The following is an 18,145-nucleotide window of genomic DNA, read 5'->3' as shown; positions in this document are numbered from 1 at the left end:
AAGATTTGGAAAAATTTGTAAGAAAAGAACATGCAAGTAGGAAAATTGGCAAGGAATGTGATAGGCGATCTATTGCCAAAAGAAAATCATCCCAGCATGTATATGAAAATATATCCAACCTCATTAGTGATCAAATAAATGCACGTTAAATCACACACACTAAATAAAGAAATATAGCAGTTCTTTGTTTTTTACTATTTTGATAAACACGTGGAAGAGACAGAAGCGGAACTGATCTGGTAGAAGGGGGCAGGGGGGGTAAAGGGCTTCAGAGATTACTTCGGGTCATCACGGAAGCCCAAGGATACATAGAGCAGCTTGCAAACCACTACTTTAATCCCATCTTAATCACAAACGAATTCCAGAAACAAACAGCAAACCAGAAGAAGAAATATTGTTCGGAGAGAGATCTTTCCATCGATCTCTAAAACATCCTAAATCATTTCTGAGGCATTCGCCTACCTTCCTCCTACTCATCACTGTCCTCACAGCAACGGCCCAAGGTCACAAGTGTCACTGGCACCGTGTGCGCACCCTACCTACGCTCCACACCCAGTACCTATAGAGACTGGTAGACAGAGTCACGCAGGGTAAGGATTCGGCTCTGCAATCAAACTGCCCAAGCTCATAGTCCAACTCTGCCACTTACTATCCTCACTACCCAGGGCAAGTTAAGCTACTTAATCTCTCTAAGTCTTTGTCTCTTTGTGTGTAAAATGAGGATAAAAATGAAACTCTATAGGGGTGCTGTGGCATGAAATCCAATGATTTATGGAACAATGTGCCATGATATCTGGCACACAGGAAGTGTTCAACAACATCACATCAACAACATCACAACAGTGTGATGATGATCAGGACAATCTCATTTATTTAATCATCAATCCAACCATAAGACACGTTCCCGTCACCTCTAGGACCACAAGGGACTATAGGGAGTAAATAGTACCCAGTACAGTTAGTCCTTGCATAGAACAAAAGACATGCAACAGCCTTCTTAGTGAGTGTCCCAATCTCTCAAAGCCTGATCACACTGGATGGATTTTTGTGGCAAATCACGTTCTGTTTCCTTCTCTAACTTATCCTACCCATCATCTACCCAGAATACATTTAAAAACCATAAGGCCAGGGATGCCTGGTTGGCTTAGTCAGAGGAGCAACTCTTGATCTTGGGGTCCTGAGTTCAAGCCCCACGATGGGTGTAGAGATAAAGTAAAAAATTCAAATGGGGCGCGTGGGTGGCTCAGTCGGTTACGCGTCTGACTCTTGATTTTGGCTCAGGTCATGATGTCAGGGTCATGAGATCAAGACTCAAGTCGGGCTCTGCACTGGGCAAGGAGCCGGCTTAAATAAAATAAGATCAAAAAGGATTAAAAAACAAAAATAAATTTAAAAACAAAACAAAAAGGCCAAAAAAAATTTATTTTTCATCAAAATAAAAAGCTTTTGCACAGCAAAGGAAACAACAAAACTAAAAGGCAACCTACTGAATGGGAGAAGATATTGCAAATGACACATCTGATAAAGGGTTAGTATAAGAATTTATACACCTTAACACCAAAAAAACCCAAATAATCCAATTTAAGGATGGGCTGAAGACCTGAACAGACACTTCTCCAAAGAAGACATCCAGATGGCCAAGAGACACATGAAAAGATGCCCCACATCACTCAGCATCAGGGACGTGCCCATCAAAACTACAATGAGCTACCACCTCAGGCATGTCAGAATGGCTAAAATCAACAACACAGGAAACAACAGGTGTTGGTGAGGATTCAGAGAAAGGGGAACTCTCTTGCACTGCTGGTGGGAATGCGAACTGGTGCAGTCACCGGGAAACAGTAGGGAGAGTCCTTAAAAGATTAAAAATAGGGGCGCCTGGGTGGCTCAGTGGGTTAAGCCTCTGCATTCAGCTCGGGTCATGATCTCAGGATCCTGGGATCGAGCCCCATATCGGGCTCTCTGCTCAGCAGGGAGCCTGCTTTCCTCCCTCTCTCTCTGCCTGCCTTTCTGCCTACTTGTGATCTCTGTCAAATAAATAAATAAAATCTTTAAAAAAAAAAAAAAGATTAAAAATAGAACTACTCCATAATCCAGTAATCACACTACTGGGTATTTACCCCCAAATACAAGAACAATAATTCAAAGAGATACATGCACCCAATGTTTATAGCAGTATTTGCAATAGCCCAATTATGGCAGCAGTCCAAGTACCCATCAAGTGATGAATGGACAGAGGTGGTATACAGGATGCCTGGGTGGCTCAGTCAGTTATCCTCTGCCTTTTGCTCAGGTTACGAGCCCAGGGTCCTGGGATCAAGCTCCGTGTCCAGCTCCCTAATCAATGGAGAGTCTGCTTCTCCCTCTCCCACTACCTCTTCCCCTGCTTGTGCGCATGCTCTCTTTCACAAAAATAAATAAAATCTTAAAAAAGGAAAGAGGTGGTAAATATATATATATTTCTATACATATAAAAACATATATCTGTGTATATAAATATATGTGTATATATGTTTAATACATACACACACACACAATGCAACATTACTCAGCCATAAAAGAGAATGAAATCTTGCCATTTGCAAGGACACGGACGGAGCTGCAGAGTACTGCACTGAGTGGAGTTAGTCAGTCACAGAAAGACAAATATCATATGATCTCACTCGTATATGGAATTTAAGAAACAAACAAGCAAAGGGAAAAAGAGAGGGAGAGAGAGAGAGAGAGAGACAGAGAAAGAGACCAGCCAAGAACCAGATCTTAACTATAGAGAACAAACTGAAGGTTATGAGCAGGGAGATGGTGGGGGTGGGGAAACAGCTGGTGGGGACCATGGGGAGCACTGGTCATGATGGGCACAGGGTGACTACGAAGCACTGATTCACTGCACTGTATACCTCAAACTAATAGAACACTCTGTGTTAATATGCTGGAATTAAAATAAAGCAAAAAATTAAAAACCTTAAAAAAATAAAATAAAATAAAACAAAAAGTTAAATTTAGTTCAATTTAATTTTTAAAAAAACGCAGGGCGCCTGGGTGGCTCAGCGGGTTAAAGCCTCTGCCTTCGGCCCAGGTCATGATCCCAGGACCCTGGGATCGAGCACCGCATCAGGCTCTCTGCTCAGTGCAGACCCTGCTTCTCTCTCTCTCTCTCTCTCTCTCTCTCTGCCTGCCTCTCTGACAAATAAATAAATAAAATCTTTAAAAAAATGCAAAAGGCCAAAATCAGGCTCTCATCTGGAATAACTCATTCTTAAATTCCAGAGAAGAGCACCAGTAATGGGACAGTTCCTATCTTTGCAAAATTGTTACTTATAGTATCTCTGTGGTTACCTAATTGACACTAATATTTTCTCAGAGTTCTTTGTTTTTTTTAGAATTAAATAGAATAATAATTGAGTAGAAAACAGGGTCTTGACAGTGACTTGCAAGGATATGGCTAAGGATACAGGAATCATTCAAGTTTTACTATCACCATCTTCTGGCAACCACCTTGACCTTGAGGAAAAAGTCCTAAGAGACAATCTAAACCTCTTTATTCACACTGTTTCTTGCTAATTTAACTGTACTTCAGAAGTCGCCCACTGCTAAAATCTATATCCTGAGACTCTTAAGCTTTCTAAAATAATACCAAAATCAGATTATCACTAAAGATCTGCTACCACTCTGATGCATCCCCCGGAGGCACCTGCCACAGTCTCCTGAACTCCCCACCTTCATCACGTGGCTCCTTCCTCCTCTTTTACCTGGACTACTGGAAAGCTGGCTGGCGGAGGGCGCAGCTTGTTGCCCTTGCTGCTTGGTCGAAGTACTCAGCGCAGACTCACTCCTCAGGCTGCCTAGACTCATTCCAGCAGGAGGCATCATGAACAGCCCCTCGGAATGTGCTCCCTTTGGGTCCTCCGTGCTTGTCATTTTCCTCATGTAGTGTTTGGGGGTACCTGTTGAGGATGCTGAAGGCACAGATTCCTGGGGAAAAATAAAAAATAAAATTAGAAGGTAGGAATGGGCGCGACTAATCCTTACTCTCCTGAAAATCCTACCCCAGTCCCTGGGCTCTTCAAAGACTCTATGCCACTTGGCACTTCCCAAGCCCCCCAAATCCCATAAACAAAAGGGTAACAGGGTCATGATCTTTCCTGTCATGTGTAATTATTTGCAGAGATGTTACTTATAATTCAACACCTACTGAGAACTATAGCCATCTTGCAGGAATATATTATCTGTTGGCTTGAAATGCCAACTGTTGGTTCAGTCTAGGTCAGACACAGCGAAGGCAGAGCTCTCGGCCATACAAAATGTTACTGCTTTGCTGGAGGGGAGGGGCCTGTAATTCTAAGAGAACATATCTACAGCAACATGGTTCCAAAGGAATGACACCACGGTAGCCTGTCTACACTTCCTAGAAGTCACTCTGTCTGGGCTTCATTTCTCATCTCTTCAAGTAACCGTGCAAATGAAAACAAAATGAAGACCACAGGAGGCTGGCCATCCTTACTATGTTTCTGTTTAAGGCCATAAAAACTAAGGGCAAATACTGAGTAACGTAAATTAATTCTACTGAAAACACGACACGCTTTTCTTACATACTTAGTACCCTCGGTTCTCTGCTAACAGTGGAAATCTTCTTCACCTGAATGATTCAATAACTGACTTTTAAACTTCACTCAAGCCTCCATGCTACCTGTCTGCAGGGCTCTGCCACCATCGACCCACTTTCACAGGCGTGCTGGGGGGAAGGGGAAGAACGGGTTTCCAGCCAGCACTGCCCTATGTGTTTACGCCTCGCAGCTCTGAAAAGGAGATGGGAATACTGTTCTTCCCAGTTCTCTTAAGTACAGCGATTCACAAGTAACAGTGGGGGAAAAAAAGTTCTTACTTTCCGCATTTTTTTGGAAGGCAAATTGCTTTCCAATGCTTCCAAATGCTCTTAAATATTTCGACATTAAAAACCTTCCTCCCAGGGCACCTGGGTGGTTCAGTGGGTTGAGCCTCTGCCTTTGGCTCAGGTCATGTTCTCAGGGTCCTGGGATGGAGCCCCGCATCAGGCGCTCTGCTCAGCAGGGAGCCTGCTTCCTCCTCTCTCTCTGCCTGCCTCTCTGCCTGCTTGTGATCGCGCTCTGTCAAATAAATAAATAAAATATTTAAAAAAAAAAAAACCTTCCTCCTTTCTTAATTTACTTAAACTCTAAGGAGTAGCTGTTGCTCTTTGACTTGATTCATCTCTCTACATCCTCTCCATAGTTGGTTTAAATAAATCAATGGCTTGAGGAGATTAACTCAAAGCTTTTGAAAGGCTGACTTAGAAATTATGGTTTAAGCACAGCAAACTGTGGTTGAGGAGAATGAAAGCAGAGCATACGTGAAAGATCCCAGCCCGCACTCCTTAAGACATGGATTTGTGTAAAACAATCCCAAACACACTGGAGTCAGGGGTGGGGGGGGGACTCAAAAGCAAATACCACCCCATCCCCCTACCTCCCTCCCCTTACCACCCCCCCACCCCGCAAGCTTTGATTTCAGGATTATTTCCTGTTCTTTAACCACTGGAATGCATACTGGACAAACCTCACACATGCAAATACACTGAAGGGAAAATGTAAATGCAATGTGATTTTAGGTGAAGAAAGGAATTCTTCACTTCACCTAGGCCTAGATCAACGGAGCCTGACTGTGTCTGTGGAAAGGTGAGCTCCACAGACAGGGTTATCTGAACACAAAGACTTGACCAAGCGACACACTCCAAGCAGCCCTTATGGAATTCTACAGAACAATCACTGCATGTAATGAGATAAAAGTTTGTCAAGGACTTAAGAAAATCAGATCACCAAGAAATTACTGCCTAGAGCCAAAAAAAATTTTTTTTTGGTCCTTAAGAAGGCCTTCTCTAGGGGCACCTGGGTGACTCAACCATTAAGCATGTGCCTTCAGCTCAGGTCATGATCCCAAGGTCCTGGAATCGAGCCCGGCATTGGGCTCCCTACTCAGCGGAAAGCCTGCTTCTCCCTCTCTCCCACTCCCCCTGCTTGTGTTCCCTCTTCCACTGTCTGTATCTCTCTCTCTCTCTCTCTCTCTGTCAAATAAATAAAATCTTTAAAAAAAAAAGAAGAAGAAGAAGGCCTTCTCCTAGGCAGGAGAGAAGTGACTCGTCAAAGGGACAAAAAGGTAATCAGCAGGCTTTCCCAGGTTACGTGGTTCCCAAAGACGTGGTTTTTCAAAGTTTTCTTTTTAGAGCATATGAATGTGAATTGACTGCTGAATCCCATAAGGTTTTTCCAAATAACCGGGGGGCAAAAAGTGTATTATACCTTGAAGAAAAAGCGATCCTTGTAGGCACTGCCACTTAAAATCAAATCCTCAAAAACAAATACAGGAAAAGTCTTTCATTACAATACTGCAAACTATGTGCTGTCATTTGGCTTATTTAACAAAACAGAAACTCATGTGCAAAAATTTCTTCAAATATTTTAGCAATTCTTAGAATCTAACTTCTCAGTGCATGAGCCCATATACAGATATAACCAATACAGAACATCAGGTCCTTTACCTTTTTAGGAAGGGGAGAGAAACAAAAATGGTATTATTCAACCTGATCACTCCTTCTGTTTCTAGCTGATTTCTTCCTAAAAAATTTAGTCCTCAAAACAAAAATTTTCCACAAACAAAGATATCCTGAAGAACGTACTGTCGGCTCAAAAGACCGTTTCAAAGAAGGGATTCAACTGTCCCTTGGGCAGTTGATGGCAGCACAGCTGGAATAAGATGGTGGAACAAAGTGTCCCAATGTGACGGTGAGGACAACCTTCACGAGCAAACACAAGCTCTGATACATTTGTTTAATATCTAGTCATGTTGGGGTACCCGGGAAGCTCAATTGGTTAAACATCTGCCTTCAGCTCAGGTCATGATCCGAGGGTCCTGGGATGGAGCCCCGCATCGGGCTCCCAGCTCAGCAGGGGGTCTGCTTCTCCGTCTCCCTCTGCCATCCTCTCTCCCTGGCCCCAACTTGGGTGCTCTCTCTCTCTCTGGTCTCTCTCAAATAAATAAATAAAATCTTTTTTTTAAAAATCTAGTCATGTTAATTAGAAATACCTCATACTAAGGATATTTTAGAAGCGAGAACTTCCAGAAGCAGTTACCAATCTTTCTTTTCACAAATGTATCCTTCTTCTATGTTCTTTAAGACTTTGGTCAGTGAACAGCAAAATGTTTCTCTCTCAACTGCAAAACCAGACTTTCTTCATTAAGACCCAGGTTGCCAGATTCTACCAGGCCTGCTGTTAAAGACCAGTGGAGACTGATTTTATTTTTACTCTCTTAAAAAACCATACCTAAGTGGAAGCCTACTTCTCCCTATCAGAGCAGGGAAGGCCTATCATTCTGGCAGGAGGGCTTCCTCCAGCGAGGTCAACAGCAATCGAGTCCTGAATCATCAGCTCTGCCTGAGGGCCCGACTACGAAGCTGAAGCTGTGAGGTCATTGTGGGGGCGTTCCGCCCTCCCACGCTGAGCACTGCTGCTCGGGCATCACCCTCTGCTCTGATCGCTGCATCGGGTTACTTTGAGTGACTACAAGTGAGGTGATACATGGACAACCCGCCCCTCAAACTTCGTCCAAACACCGTAACTCTGGTCTGAACCCAAGGTTATGACACATGAACATGGCTGCCACGTTCACGCCGTCTGTCCGCACCCCTCTTACTCTACCAGCTCCCACTCGCTGAGTCAAGTATTTTCAGCTCAGGATGTGCAGCTTAGTAAGAGTGAGTAAATGGATGAGTGAGAAGCAAAACAAATGAAGAAAAATATGGAGACAGTAATTTGAAAACAAAATTATTTGAGTTCAGGTATTACCAACAAATGTCGTCACCTGTTACTTTCTGAACAGAGCTGAGGTTATTGGCAACGTCCTGGTGACAACTAGATCCCAACTCACAGTTTTTCATTTTCTTTTCCTTCTACACCTAAAGAGGCATACAGTAACTGCTCAAATTTGTGCATTTTTCTGTGATCATCTTTGGAGTTCTTCCCTTGAAAATTATTTTAATGAACTCAGCCACACCCTTTAGAAAATTCCAAAGAGCCACAGGTATGCAGGCCGGGGTCCGTAAGGCACATGGTAGGGACAGCCTACCCCAGTTGACTGTCCCCACACAGGCCTAACCCTAACAGCATGGGGTGAAGGCATAGCACAGCTGAGAGTATATGGAAGGCAGACACACCAAGTCTGAGGCCTGTGCTGTACCTGTGACTAGCTGTATTATCCAAAAGAAATTACCCACCCTATCTATGTCTCCGTATCTTCAGCTTGAAAAATGGGGTTAATAAAACCAGATACCTCCTTAGGTTGCTAAGGAGAAAAAAAAATGGAGAAATACGTGAAGAGCTTAGCACTGGTTGGTATATAAGAAGCATCCAATGAATGTTGACTATGTACTGCTATTATCGCCAGTCATAAGAGCTCATAATGAAATCCTGTGCATCTCCTCCTTCAAAGGCTCTCTCCCTATTTTATTAGCTATTAGACTGAAGACGGGCATGACTAGCTACGAATTTCAGTAAGTGCTTTTCTGACAAGCTAAAATGAATTTGTTCTTCATAAGCAAATATGCTGCAAAGCCACCATGGAAACCAGCAAGGTTCCATTAAAATACACACCTCGAACAGCAAGACCTCATCCTAAGTTCCATCAGTGTTAGCCTCCCTGACTGCAGAAGTGGGTGGGAAGGGCCCGAGAGACCACCTCCGAAACCAACTCTGTGACTTACTACATGAACGTAAAATGAAAGCAACGATCTGCAGCCCAGTCACTGCTAAACATTGTCATAAGAAATAAATAAGAGCTAAAGTCGTTTTAAACTGTAAAGCCATTCGCTATATAAAATTTTATCATGAAGATAGGAACAGCTGCAGATAAACCACGGGCCAAATCCCATCCTCTGAAAAAAGGCAGGTCACGTAAAAAGTTGATCACTTATAAGGTCAGCCTGTGAGAAAAGCATTATACAGACGGAAGATTGGTTCTGTTGGTTGTTTGCATACAACTGGTAAAGGTTACAATTTACACTATCTCTATTAAAAGGTTAACTGAAATGTCAATATAACGTCAAAAAAAAAAAAAAATTGTTCAAGCCGCAAAAGTAACGGCAGCTACAAGTCAGCCTGGGGCAACATACGAAATCTTCCACTGGCATGCAAGTGCATGCGAGTAGTTGGACTATGCGAGGGAATGGATATTGATGGCTCACCTTATCTTGTAAGGAAAAGGTCCCAGGAAAACCAGCAAAGAGAAACTTGTTCTTGACCTTCAACTTCCCCAAATTTGCTACAATCAGATTATTTGATCTGGAACTTTCAGGGATAAGGAGAACGGGAGCACCCGCCTCAATATCCAGGAGAACCCGTGAACAGCGCTGGGCTTGGTCTCTCACCTGAAACAGGAGGAAAAATTAACTCAGAGACAGGCTCAATCAATGCCCTAATCTTGCAACCAGATAGCCTCCGGTTCCCAAAAATTCCATGAATTCATAATTCTAAAACAACTGAAATCACACAGAATATATTCCAGCACCATGGGATTTCACTAGAAATCAATAACAAGATTCCTAACAAGATTGGAAAACCCCCAGATATTTGGAAAGTAGACTACACACTTAATAACCCAAGGGTCAGAGACAAAATCGCAGGGAAATAGAAAAATATTTTGGCCTAACTGATTTTAAAAAAAGAAAAATGAAGCATATTCAAATCTGTGGGACACACTTAAAACGGTGCTTAATGAAAAATGTATAGTATAGTATTAAAAGCTTATTTTATGTAAAAGAATAAAGATTAAAATCAGTGACCAAAGTCTAAGAAGCTAGAAATAGGAAAAGCAAAATGAACCTAAGTAAGTAGGGGAAAAAATAATATAATGCAGAAATCAGTTATTTAGAAAATGAATAATTTTTAAAAATCAATTAAATATTTATACAACACGATACCCAACAACCATAGAATATACAGTATTTCCAGGTGTACATGGCATACTCGTTGATAATATGCCTGGGCCATGATACAGTCCTCGATAAGTTAATTATTTGAAAAGGCTGATAAAGCCAATGAACCTCTAGGTATACCAATCAAGAAAACAAAAATAGTCACTATCAGGAAGGAGTATGGGACATTGCTACAGAACCTACAAAATTTTTTTTTTATTATTTTATTCATTTCAGAGAGAAAGGGAGAGAGCACGATTGAGTCGGAGTGGCAGAGGGAGAGGGAGAAGCAGACCCTCACTGAGCAGGGAACCTAATGTGGGCTTGATCCCAGGACAGTAGGATCATGACCTGAGCAGAAGGCAGATGCTTAACCGACAGAGCCACCCAGGCATCCCCACCAGAATTTAAAATATTTAAAAATGAGGCAACCTATGAACAACTTCATGCCAACAAACTGACAATTTAGATGAAGTAGAGAGATTCCTTAAAAAAGCACATGTAGGGGCACCTGGGTGGCTCAGTGGGTTAAGCCACTGCCTTCGGCTTAGGTCATGATCTCAGGGTCCTGGGATCGAGTCCCGCATCGGGCTCTCTGCTCCACAGGGAGCCTGCTTCCTCCTCTCTCTCTCTGCCTGCCTCTCTGCCTACTTGTGATCTCTCTCTGTCAAATAAAAAAATAAAATCTTTAAAAAAAAAAAAAAAAAGCACATGTACAGGGGCACCTGGGTGGCTCAGTGGGTTAAAGCCTCTGCCTTCTGCTCAGGTCATGATCTCGGGGTCCTGAGGTCAAGCCCCACATCAGGTTCTCTGCTCTGCGGGGAGCCTGCTTCCTCCTCTCTCTCTCTTTGACTGCCTCTCTGCCTACTTGTGATCTCTGTCTGTCAAATAAATAAATAAAATCTTAAAAAAAAAAAAAAAGGGACGCCTGGGTGGCTCAGTTGGTTAAGTGGCTGCCTTCAGCTCAGGTCATGATCCCAGCGTCCTGGGATCGAGTCCCACATTGGGCTCCTTGCTTGGCAGGGAGCCTGCTTCTCCCTCTGCCTCTGCCTGCCACTCTGTCTGCCTGTGCTTGCTCTCGCTTCTCTCTCTATGTCAAATAAATAAAATAAAATAAAATAAATCTTTATATAAAAAAAAAAAGCACACGCACAAACTATATACGGCTAACATCAGATTTACAGAATGTTTTCCCTCTTAGATAAGAAACAAGGCAGGGGGATCCCCTCTTACCACTTCTATTCAACATTATGCTGAAGTCCCTAGTCTGTATAAAAAGACCTACAGGTTGGAAAGGAAAAAAGTACAACTCTCTTATTCCAAACAGCATAATCACCTATGGAGAAAATCCTAAAGATTTAGGATAAGTTTAGCAAGAATGAAGGGTAAGAGCTCGACATGTCAATATATGAAAGTTAATTATATTTCTCACACATTCAATAAACAATTGGACATTGAAATTTTCTTAAGAATTGATTATCATTTACAATAGCATCAAAATTTCAAAGACCTAGGGATCAATTTAACAAAAAAGATGTGTGAGATCAATAAGACAATAGTGAGAGAAACTGAAGTCCTAATTAAATGGAGAGATATACCACACTAGAGGTCCAAAGACTCAATATTATTAAGAGATACATAGGGCGCCTGGGTGGCTCAGTGAGTTAAGCCTCTGCCTTCACCTCAGGTCATGATCTCAGGGTCCTGAGATGGAGCCCAGCATCGGGCTCTCTGCTCAGCGGGGAGCCTGCTTCCCACTCTCTCTCTCTCTGCCTACTTGTGATCTCTGTCTGCCAAATGAATAAATAAAATCTTGAAGAGAGAGAGAGAGAGATTCAGTGCAATCCCAATCAAAATCCCAGCAGATTTTACTGTAGAAAGATTCTAAAATTTGTATGGATAGGCAAAGGTCCTAAAGCAGCCAAAACACTCTGAAAAAGAACAAAGCTGGAGGACTTACACTACCCAATTTCAAGACATGGTGTAAAGCGACAGCTGTTAAGATAGTGCTAGCATACAATTAAACACAAATCAAGGGAACAGAATAGAAAGTGAAGAAATATACACATCCCTGTATGGTCCACTGTTTCTCAACAGATGTGCCAAGATAACACAAGGGGAAATGAACAGTCTAGATACTCACATGGGGAACAAAACAGCTCTCCCCTCACTTCATACAATACACAAAAATTAACTAAAGGGACACCTGGCCGGCTCAGTCAGTAGGGCATGCACCTCTTGATCTCAGGGTTGTGAGTTCAAGCCCCATGATGGGTGTAGAGATGACGTTAAAAAATAAAAATATTTAAAAATAATTTGCTCAAAATGGAACACATCTAAAATTATAAAACTTCAGAGGACACAGGAAAAAATTTTCGCCACCTAGTGGCGGACAAAGATTCCTTCAGCAAAACACAAACAGCACTAACCATAAAGGAAAAAAATTGGACTTCATCAAAATGAAAAACTTCTGCTCTTTTTTCTTTTTTTAAAGATTTTGTTTATTTATTTGACAGAGAGAGAGAACACAAGTAGGCAGGGTGGCAAGCAGAGAGAGAGGAGGAAGCAGGCTCCCCGCTGAGCAGAGAGCCCGATGTGGGGCTCGATCCCAGGACCCTGAGATCATGACCTAAGCCTAAGACAGAGGCTTTAACCCACCCAGGCACCCCCGGAAAACTTCTGCTTTTCAAAGAATAGTGTTAGGAAAATGGGAAAAAAGCCACAGACGGGGAGAAGATATTCACAACACATATATCAAAGGGCTTGTACCAGAATATACAAAAAAGGAAAGAATATCAATTCTACACAAACTCTTCTGAAAATAGAAAAGGGAACACTTCCAATTCATTCCACAAGGAAAGCATTGCCCCATTACCCAAATCAGAAGAGGCATTATATTCTATTCCAGAAAAGAAACCTACAAACTAATATGCCTCAGGAACATAGATATAAAAATCCATAACAAATCAAGAAAACTATAAAAATATGCACATAATATGTAAATGAATTGGCTGTTTTCCAATAAAATTTTATGGACATGTATATGTAGGCGCATATTCTCACAGGCCATACTTTGCCAACCCCTAGAATAACTGAATGCTTTTCCCCTATGATTAGAAACAAGGTGAGGATGTCTGCTCTCACTCTTCCATTCAACATTGTCCTGGAAGTCTTAGTGCAGTAAGAGAAGAAAAAGAGATGAAAGGCATACAGATTGAAAAGGAAAAAGTAGGGGTGCCTGGGTGGTTCAGTGGGTTAAGGCCTCTGCCTTCGGCTCGGGTCATGATCCCAGGGTCCTGGGATGGAGCCCCACATTGGGCTCTCTGCTCAGCAGGGAGCCTGCTTCCCCCTCTCTCTATGCCTGCCTCTCTGCCTACTTGTGTTCTCTCTCTCTGTCAAATAAATAAACAAAATCTTTAAAAAAAAGAAAGAAAAAGAAAAGGAAAAAATAAAACTCTATTCAAAGACAACGTGATCATCTATGCAAAAAATCCTAAAGAATCTCCAAAAAGTAACTAGAACTGGTAAATCCCAATCAAAATTTCAGCAGGCTTTTAGAATCAGCTTGTCAGTTTCTCTAACAAAGCCTGCTGAAATTTTGATACAGAAACTGACAAGCTGACTCTAAAATCCACACAAAAAAGTAAAGCATCTAGAACAGCAAAAAAAAATTTTTTAACTTTTTATTTTTTTGGAATGATTTTTTTTTTTTTTTAAGGTGGCTCCATTCCCAATGTGCAACCCAAACGCACCAAGGCGGAGATCAAGAGTCACATGCTGTACCACGTGCACCCGCCAGGTGCCCTCACCAGAACAATTCTGAAGGCAGTTCCTTATGAAGTCAACCACACAGTTACAACCTGACGTGGCAATTCCTCTCCTCAGTCTTTACTTAAGAGAAATGAAAACATACACCACACAAAGATCTCAACACAAGTGCTCACAGCAGTTTGATTCACAATAGCCAAAAACTTGAAAAGACCCAAATGAACATAAAGAGGGTGAATGGATAAACAAATTGTATTACATTCAACCAACAGAATACTACTCCCCAATAAAAGGAAACCACAAGGTTGCTACTTGCAACAATATGGATGGATCTCAAAAGCATTGTACCAAGTGAAAAAAGCCAGATACAACTATGCAGTATGATTTCATTTATAGAATATTCTAAAAAAAAAAAAAATAACCAGAAAAGGAAAAAATGGCAGAACTATTCTGACGGAAAACAGACCAATGGCTGCCAGACACAGGGATTAGGAAGACTGTTTGCGTAGGGAAACAAGAAGACTTTGTGGGTAACAGAAATGTTCCAAAAATTTGGATGTGACTGGGGTTCCAAGACTATACAACTGTTAAAACTCATTGAATTGTACTCTTAAATTGCTTAATTTTACTGTAAGCAAATCATACCACAATAAAGTTGACAAAAAGTATGGTACACTAATATAATGAAATGTTTCTCATGTATTGATCAGTGAAAATACAGAATAAAAAACAGTGAGAACAAGACAGTCTTAATTTTCTACTTAATCACGTTTTTATTGATTTTATTATCTATAAAAAACATTTATTAGGGCAACCCTGTTGAGGCCCCTCACTTTTGAGAGCTTTTTCTGGATCTTCACTCAATAAACTTCTATCACTTTGCTCACCAAAACAAAAAAACTACTTTAAAAAAATATATATAGGCTTTATAACATAAAAAAGCTCTTCTTTCTTTGGTGTTAAGCACACAAGTCAGGAGAATTCACAACACAATAAATAGCGTTTTCACTTTCTAACCATACATGATTTGTTGCTATGGTCCATCAACCCATGACTACTGCCTGTTTGCTTTGTTCTTTGAGTAAATTATAGAATTACAAATTAACTCATATTCACTGTAATGAACTTAGAAGGGAAAGTCAAACAAATAGAAGGAATCTGATATCAGCGTAACGTCACCGCCAGAGATCAAGGCTGTTACCATTTTGACAGGTTAGTGCAGGCTCTCAGAATGGGAGCTCTGAAGCCTGTCTACCTGAGTAGAATCCCTGCCCTGGTCCCTCAGAAGTCTGGCCAGCCTTGGTAACTTGTTAGGTCTCTGTATTTCCCTCTCCTTACCTGTGAATGGGAGGAATTGTAGGCCCTACCTTCAAGAGCCGTTGGAAGGACGAAATGTCCTCCACCCACACACGTGTGGCATGCAGAAGCACTCACCTAGGAGCAGGCAAGTCTACTGCAAAGCTAATGCACTAAAACTGCACAATCCTACTCTTCCAACACGCCTTAATAGTTCCATGTAACCCATATCCCCATTAAGAGAAAAGCTGAATCATGAGTTAGCCAGAGTTCCAGGCAAGCAGAGTTAAGAACTACTGTTTCCTGGGGCACCTGGTTGGCTCAGTCAGTTAAGCATCTGCATGTGGCTCAGGGTCCTGGGATCCAGCCCCGTACTGGGCTCCCTCGTCAATAGGGAACCTGCTTCTCCCTCTCCCACTCCCCTGCTTGTGTTCCCTCTCTCTTTCTCTCTGTCAAATAAATAAATAACATCTTTAAAAAAAAAAAAAAGAATTACTGCTTCCTCACTGATGAAATGGCAATATCGCATCTGCCCACCACCCCCTCACTGGTTATAATCATAACTCATTATATTTTCTGCTGGATATTATCATCTCACTAAAACACGAGCTCCATTAAGGCAATCACCTTGTCTTCCTTGTTTTCCATTACGTTCCTAGCACTGGCAGACTCTGACAGATCATTTGTCAATGAACATTCACTAAATGATTCACAGAAATGAACAAACAGGTTGTCACAAGGGTCAGACGGGACGTGTGCGGGCACTCTGACAGCTCCCAAGCATCACGACTACACCACGAAGCGAGCACACAGCGTACTTAGTTTGTACCTCCATTTTCCTCTAACATCGGAGTCAGCAGAATAGCAAGAAGAACTCGCTACTGGTGAAACAGCTTCTACTGGCAACACCCAGGCTCCAGATTCTTGGACCAAGATTTCAAAACGCCAATACCACATCTTCACTCCGCCAAAATTCTGCCCTCCCAATTGCTCAGTAAATAAAGAAGTTTAACAAATATTTGAAACAACATGTAGAGCATAAGATGCAGGAAAACCGTACCGTGCTTCTGGGATAAAAATAAATTCACACTTGGCCCAGTCGAGGTATGTGATGCTCTTATAATTTCAAACATCAAGATTAAAAAGAAATATCAAGTGCTACTAGATCATTATTTATAGACCCTGGAAAATACAGGAATAAAAAATCCAGCTTCAAGTCAAAGGCAAAGCATACCACCTGTCACCAGGAAAAAGGTATTTAAATTTCAACAGCCTCAATTTTACCAGCAAATAAAAGTACATCTTTAGCTCTCTCCATACATCTAAGTATGCAAAAATCTTAAACGTAGGTGGTTCAAACAGCTAGGATTAAAGATCTTGAGATCAGCTTTTCCTCAGAGTCCATGCACTTGGCACTGTTCAAAACAGAAGATCAGGGCGCCTGAGTGGCTCAGTTGGTTGAGTGACTGCCTTTGGCTCAGGTCATGATCCCAGAGTCCTGGGATTGAGTCCCACATCGGGCTCCCAGCTCCATCGGGAGTCTGCTTCTCCCTCTGACCTCCCCTCTTATTCTCTCTCATTCTGTCTCTCTCTCTCTCTCTCAAATAAATAAATAAAATCTTTAAAAAAAAAAAAAAAGATCATTCCTTCACTACTTGTCTTACCTAACTTGGTATCACAAAAACTTCAAAGATTTACCTGTTCAATTTCTGCCTAATCCAGGAAATTAAACCCAATTACACACTAATGTACACAGTCTCACTTCCTACCCCTAGTGATTCCTCACAGTACCACTGTTGCTTAAACCACACTGGTGAAAATAATCATGCTAAGGGTACATGATTCTAATAGGCAACATTTATTAAAAGTATCAAACTGAGAGTCACAAAAATGTTCATCCCTTTGACCAAACAATATCATTTATAGGATTCAATGTTATCAAAATAATTCAAAAAAATGAAAAAAAAAAAAAAAAAAACTAGGTACACAATGCTATTCAAAACTGGAAGCAAGGGGCACCTGGGTGGCTCAGTGGGTTAAGCCACTGCCTTCGGCTCGGGTCATGATCTCAGGGTCCTGGGATCGAGCCCCACATTGGGCTCTCTGCTAGCAGGGAGCCTGCTTCCTCCTCTCTCTCTGCCTACTTGTGATCTCTCTCTGTCAAATAAATAAATAAAATCTTAAAAAAAAAAAAAAAAACTGGAAGCAATTTAAATGTTAAAAAGCAAGGAAATGGTTAACTACACTGACTTAGATGGATTATACAGTTACCAAACAGGATCACTACGAAAAATGCAAAGCAAAATGGAAACAGATTAAGAAAAAAGGTTAACACGATGGCTTTCAAAAGTGTATGCATAGGGGCACCTGGGTGGCTTAGGCATTAAACGTCTGCCTTCAGCTCAGGTCATGTTCCCGGGGTCCTAGGATCGAGTCCTGCAATGGGCTCCCTGCTCGACAGGGAGCCTGCTTCTCCCACTCCTACTCCCCTGCTTGTGTTCCCTCTCTCTCTCTCTGTCAAATAAATAAAATCTTTTTTAAAAAAAAGTATATGCATAAAATGAACACATTTCACGTTACTGTATGCTATTCCTCAAATGTTTTTTTTAAAAAAGCATAGGGAGGTGGAATTAAAATTTTAAAAATTATTTAAAAAAAATATTTTTTAATAAATATTTTTAATAAAAGGCATAAGTAGACCACAAATATAATGCCATTTTGCACCATTACTGGGGCAAAATAAAAAGGTTAACGAGTGTTGGATATGAATTAAAGGATATGAATTCATACAAGGAAGTGAATGAAAAGGAATTCTTATAAATTGCCAATGGGAATGTATAATGGGTTTTGGGAAACAATATAGTACTATCTTATAAAGCTAAACATGTGCATACCCCCTGGGCCAGAAATCGTGCTTGGAGAAACTCTTACACGTGTGTACTAAAAGACATAGTACACAACAGCAAAACACTGTAAACAACGAAATGTTCAGCAGGAAAACGGATAAATCTGTTCTACATGCAATGAACTATAACACTGAAATTAAATGTAAGGCAATCATGTGTAACAGCCTTAATGTATCTAACCAAATGAAAATGGAAA

The 18,145-nt window shown here is 41.3% G+C and overlaps 1 protein-coding gene across 3 annotated transcripts in view; it reads right to left on the bottom strand.

The window, feature by feature from the left end:
• VPS13D (vacuolar protein sorting 13 homolog D) overlaps positions 1-18,145 on the bottom strand; it is a 252,275-nt gene that overhangs the window by 186,881 nt on the left and 47,249 nt on the right. For all 3 annotated transcript variants that reach the window (XR_014299363.1, XM_082685387.1, XM_082685388.1), the window contains 2 exons: positions 9,251-9,433; positions 3,750-3,972 (listed from right to left, as the gene is read on the bottom strand). Coding sequence is in view for 2 of the 3 variants with exons in the window: in XM_082685387.1 (XP_082541513.1) it covers positions 3,750-3,972; positions 9,251-9,433 (406 nt within the window). In the remaining variant the exon portion in view is untranslated. The remainder of the gene's footprint in view (positions 1-3,749; positions 3,973-9,250; positions 9,434-18,145) is intronic.

This window comes from Mustela nivalis (assembly GCF_964662115.1).
Source record: "Mustela nivalis genome assembly, chromosome: 10".
In the NCBI taxonomy this organism is placed as follows: Eukaryota; Metazoa; Chordata; class Mammalia; order Carnivora; family Mustelidae; genus Mustela; species Mustela nivalis.
Note: the sequence above shows the minus strand (reverse complement) of the source record. Positions and strands in the feature narration are given on the sequence as shown.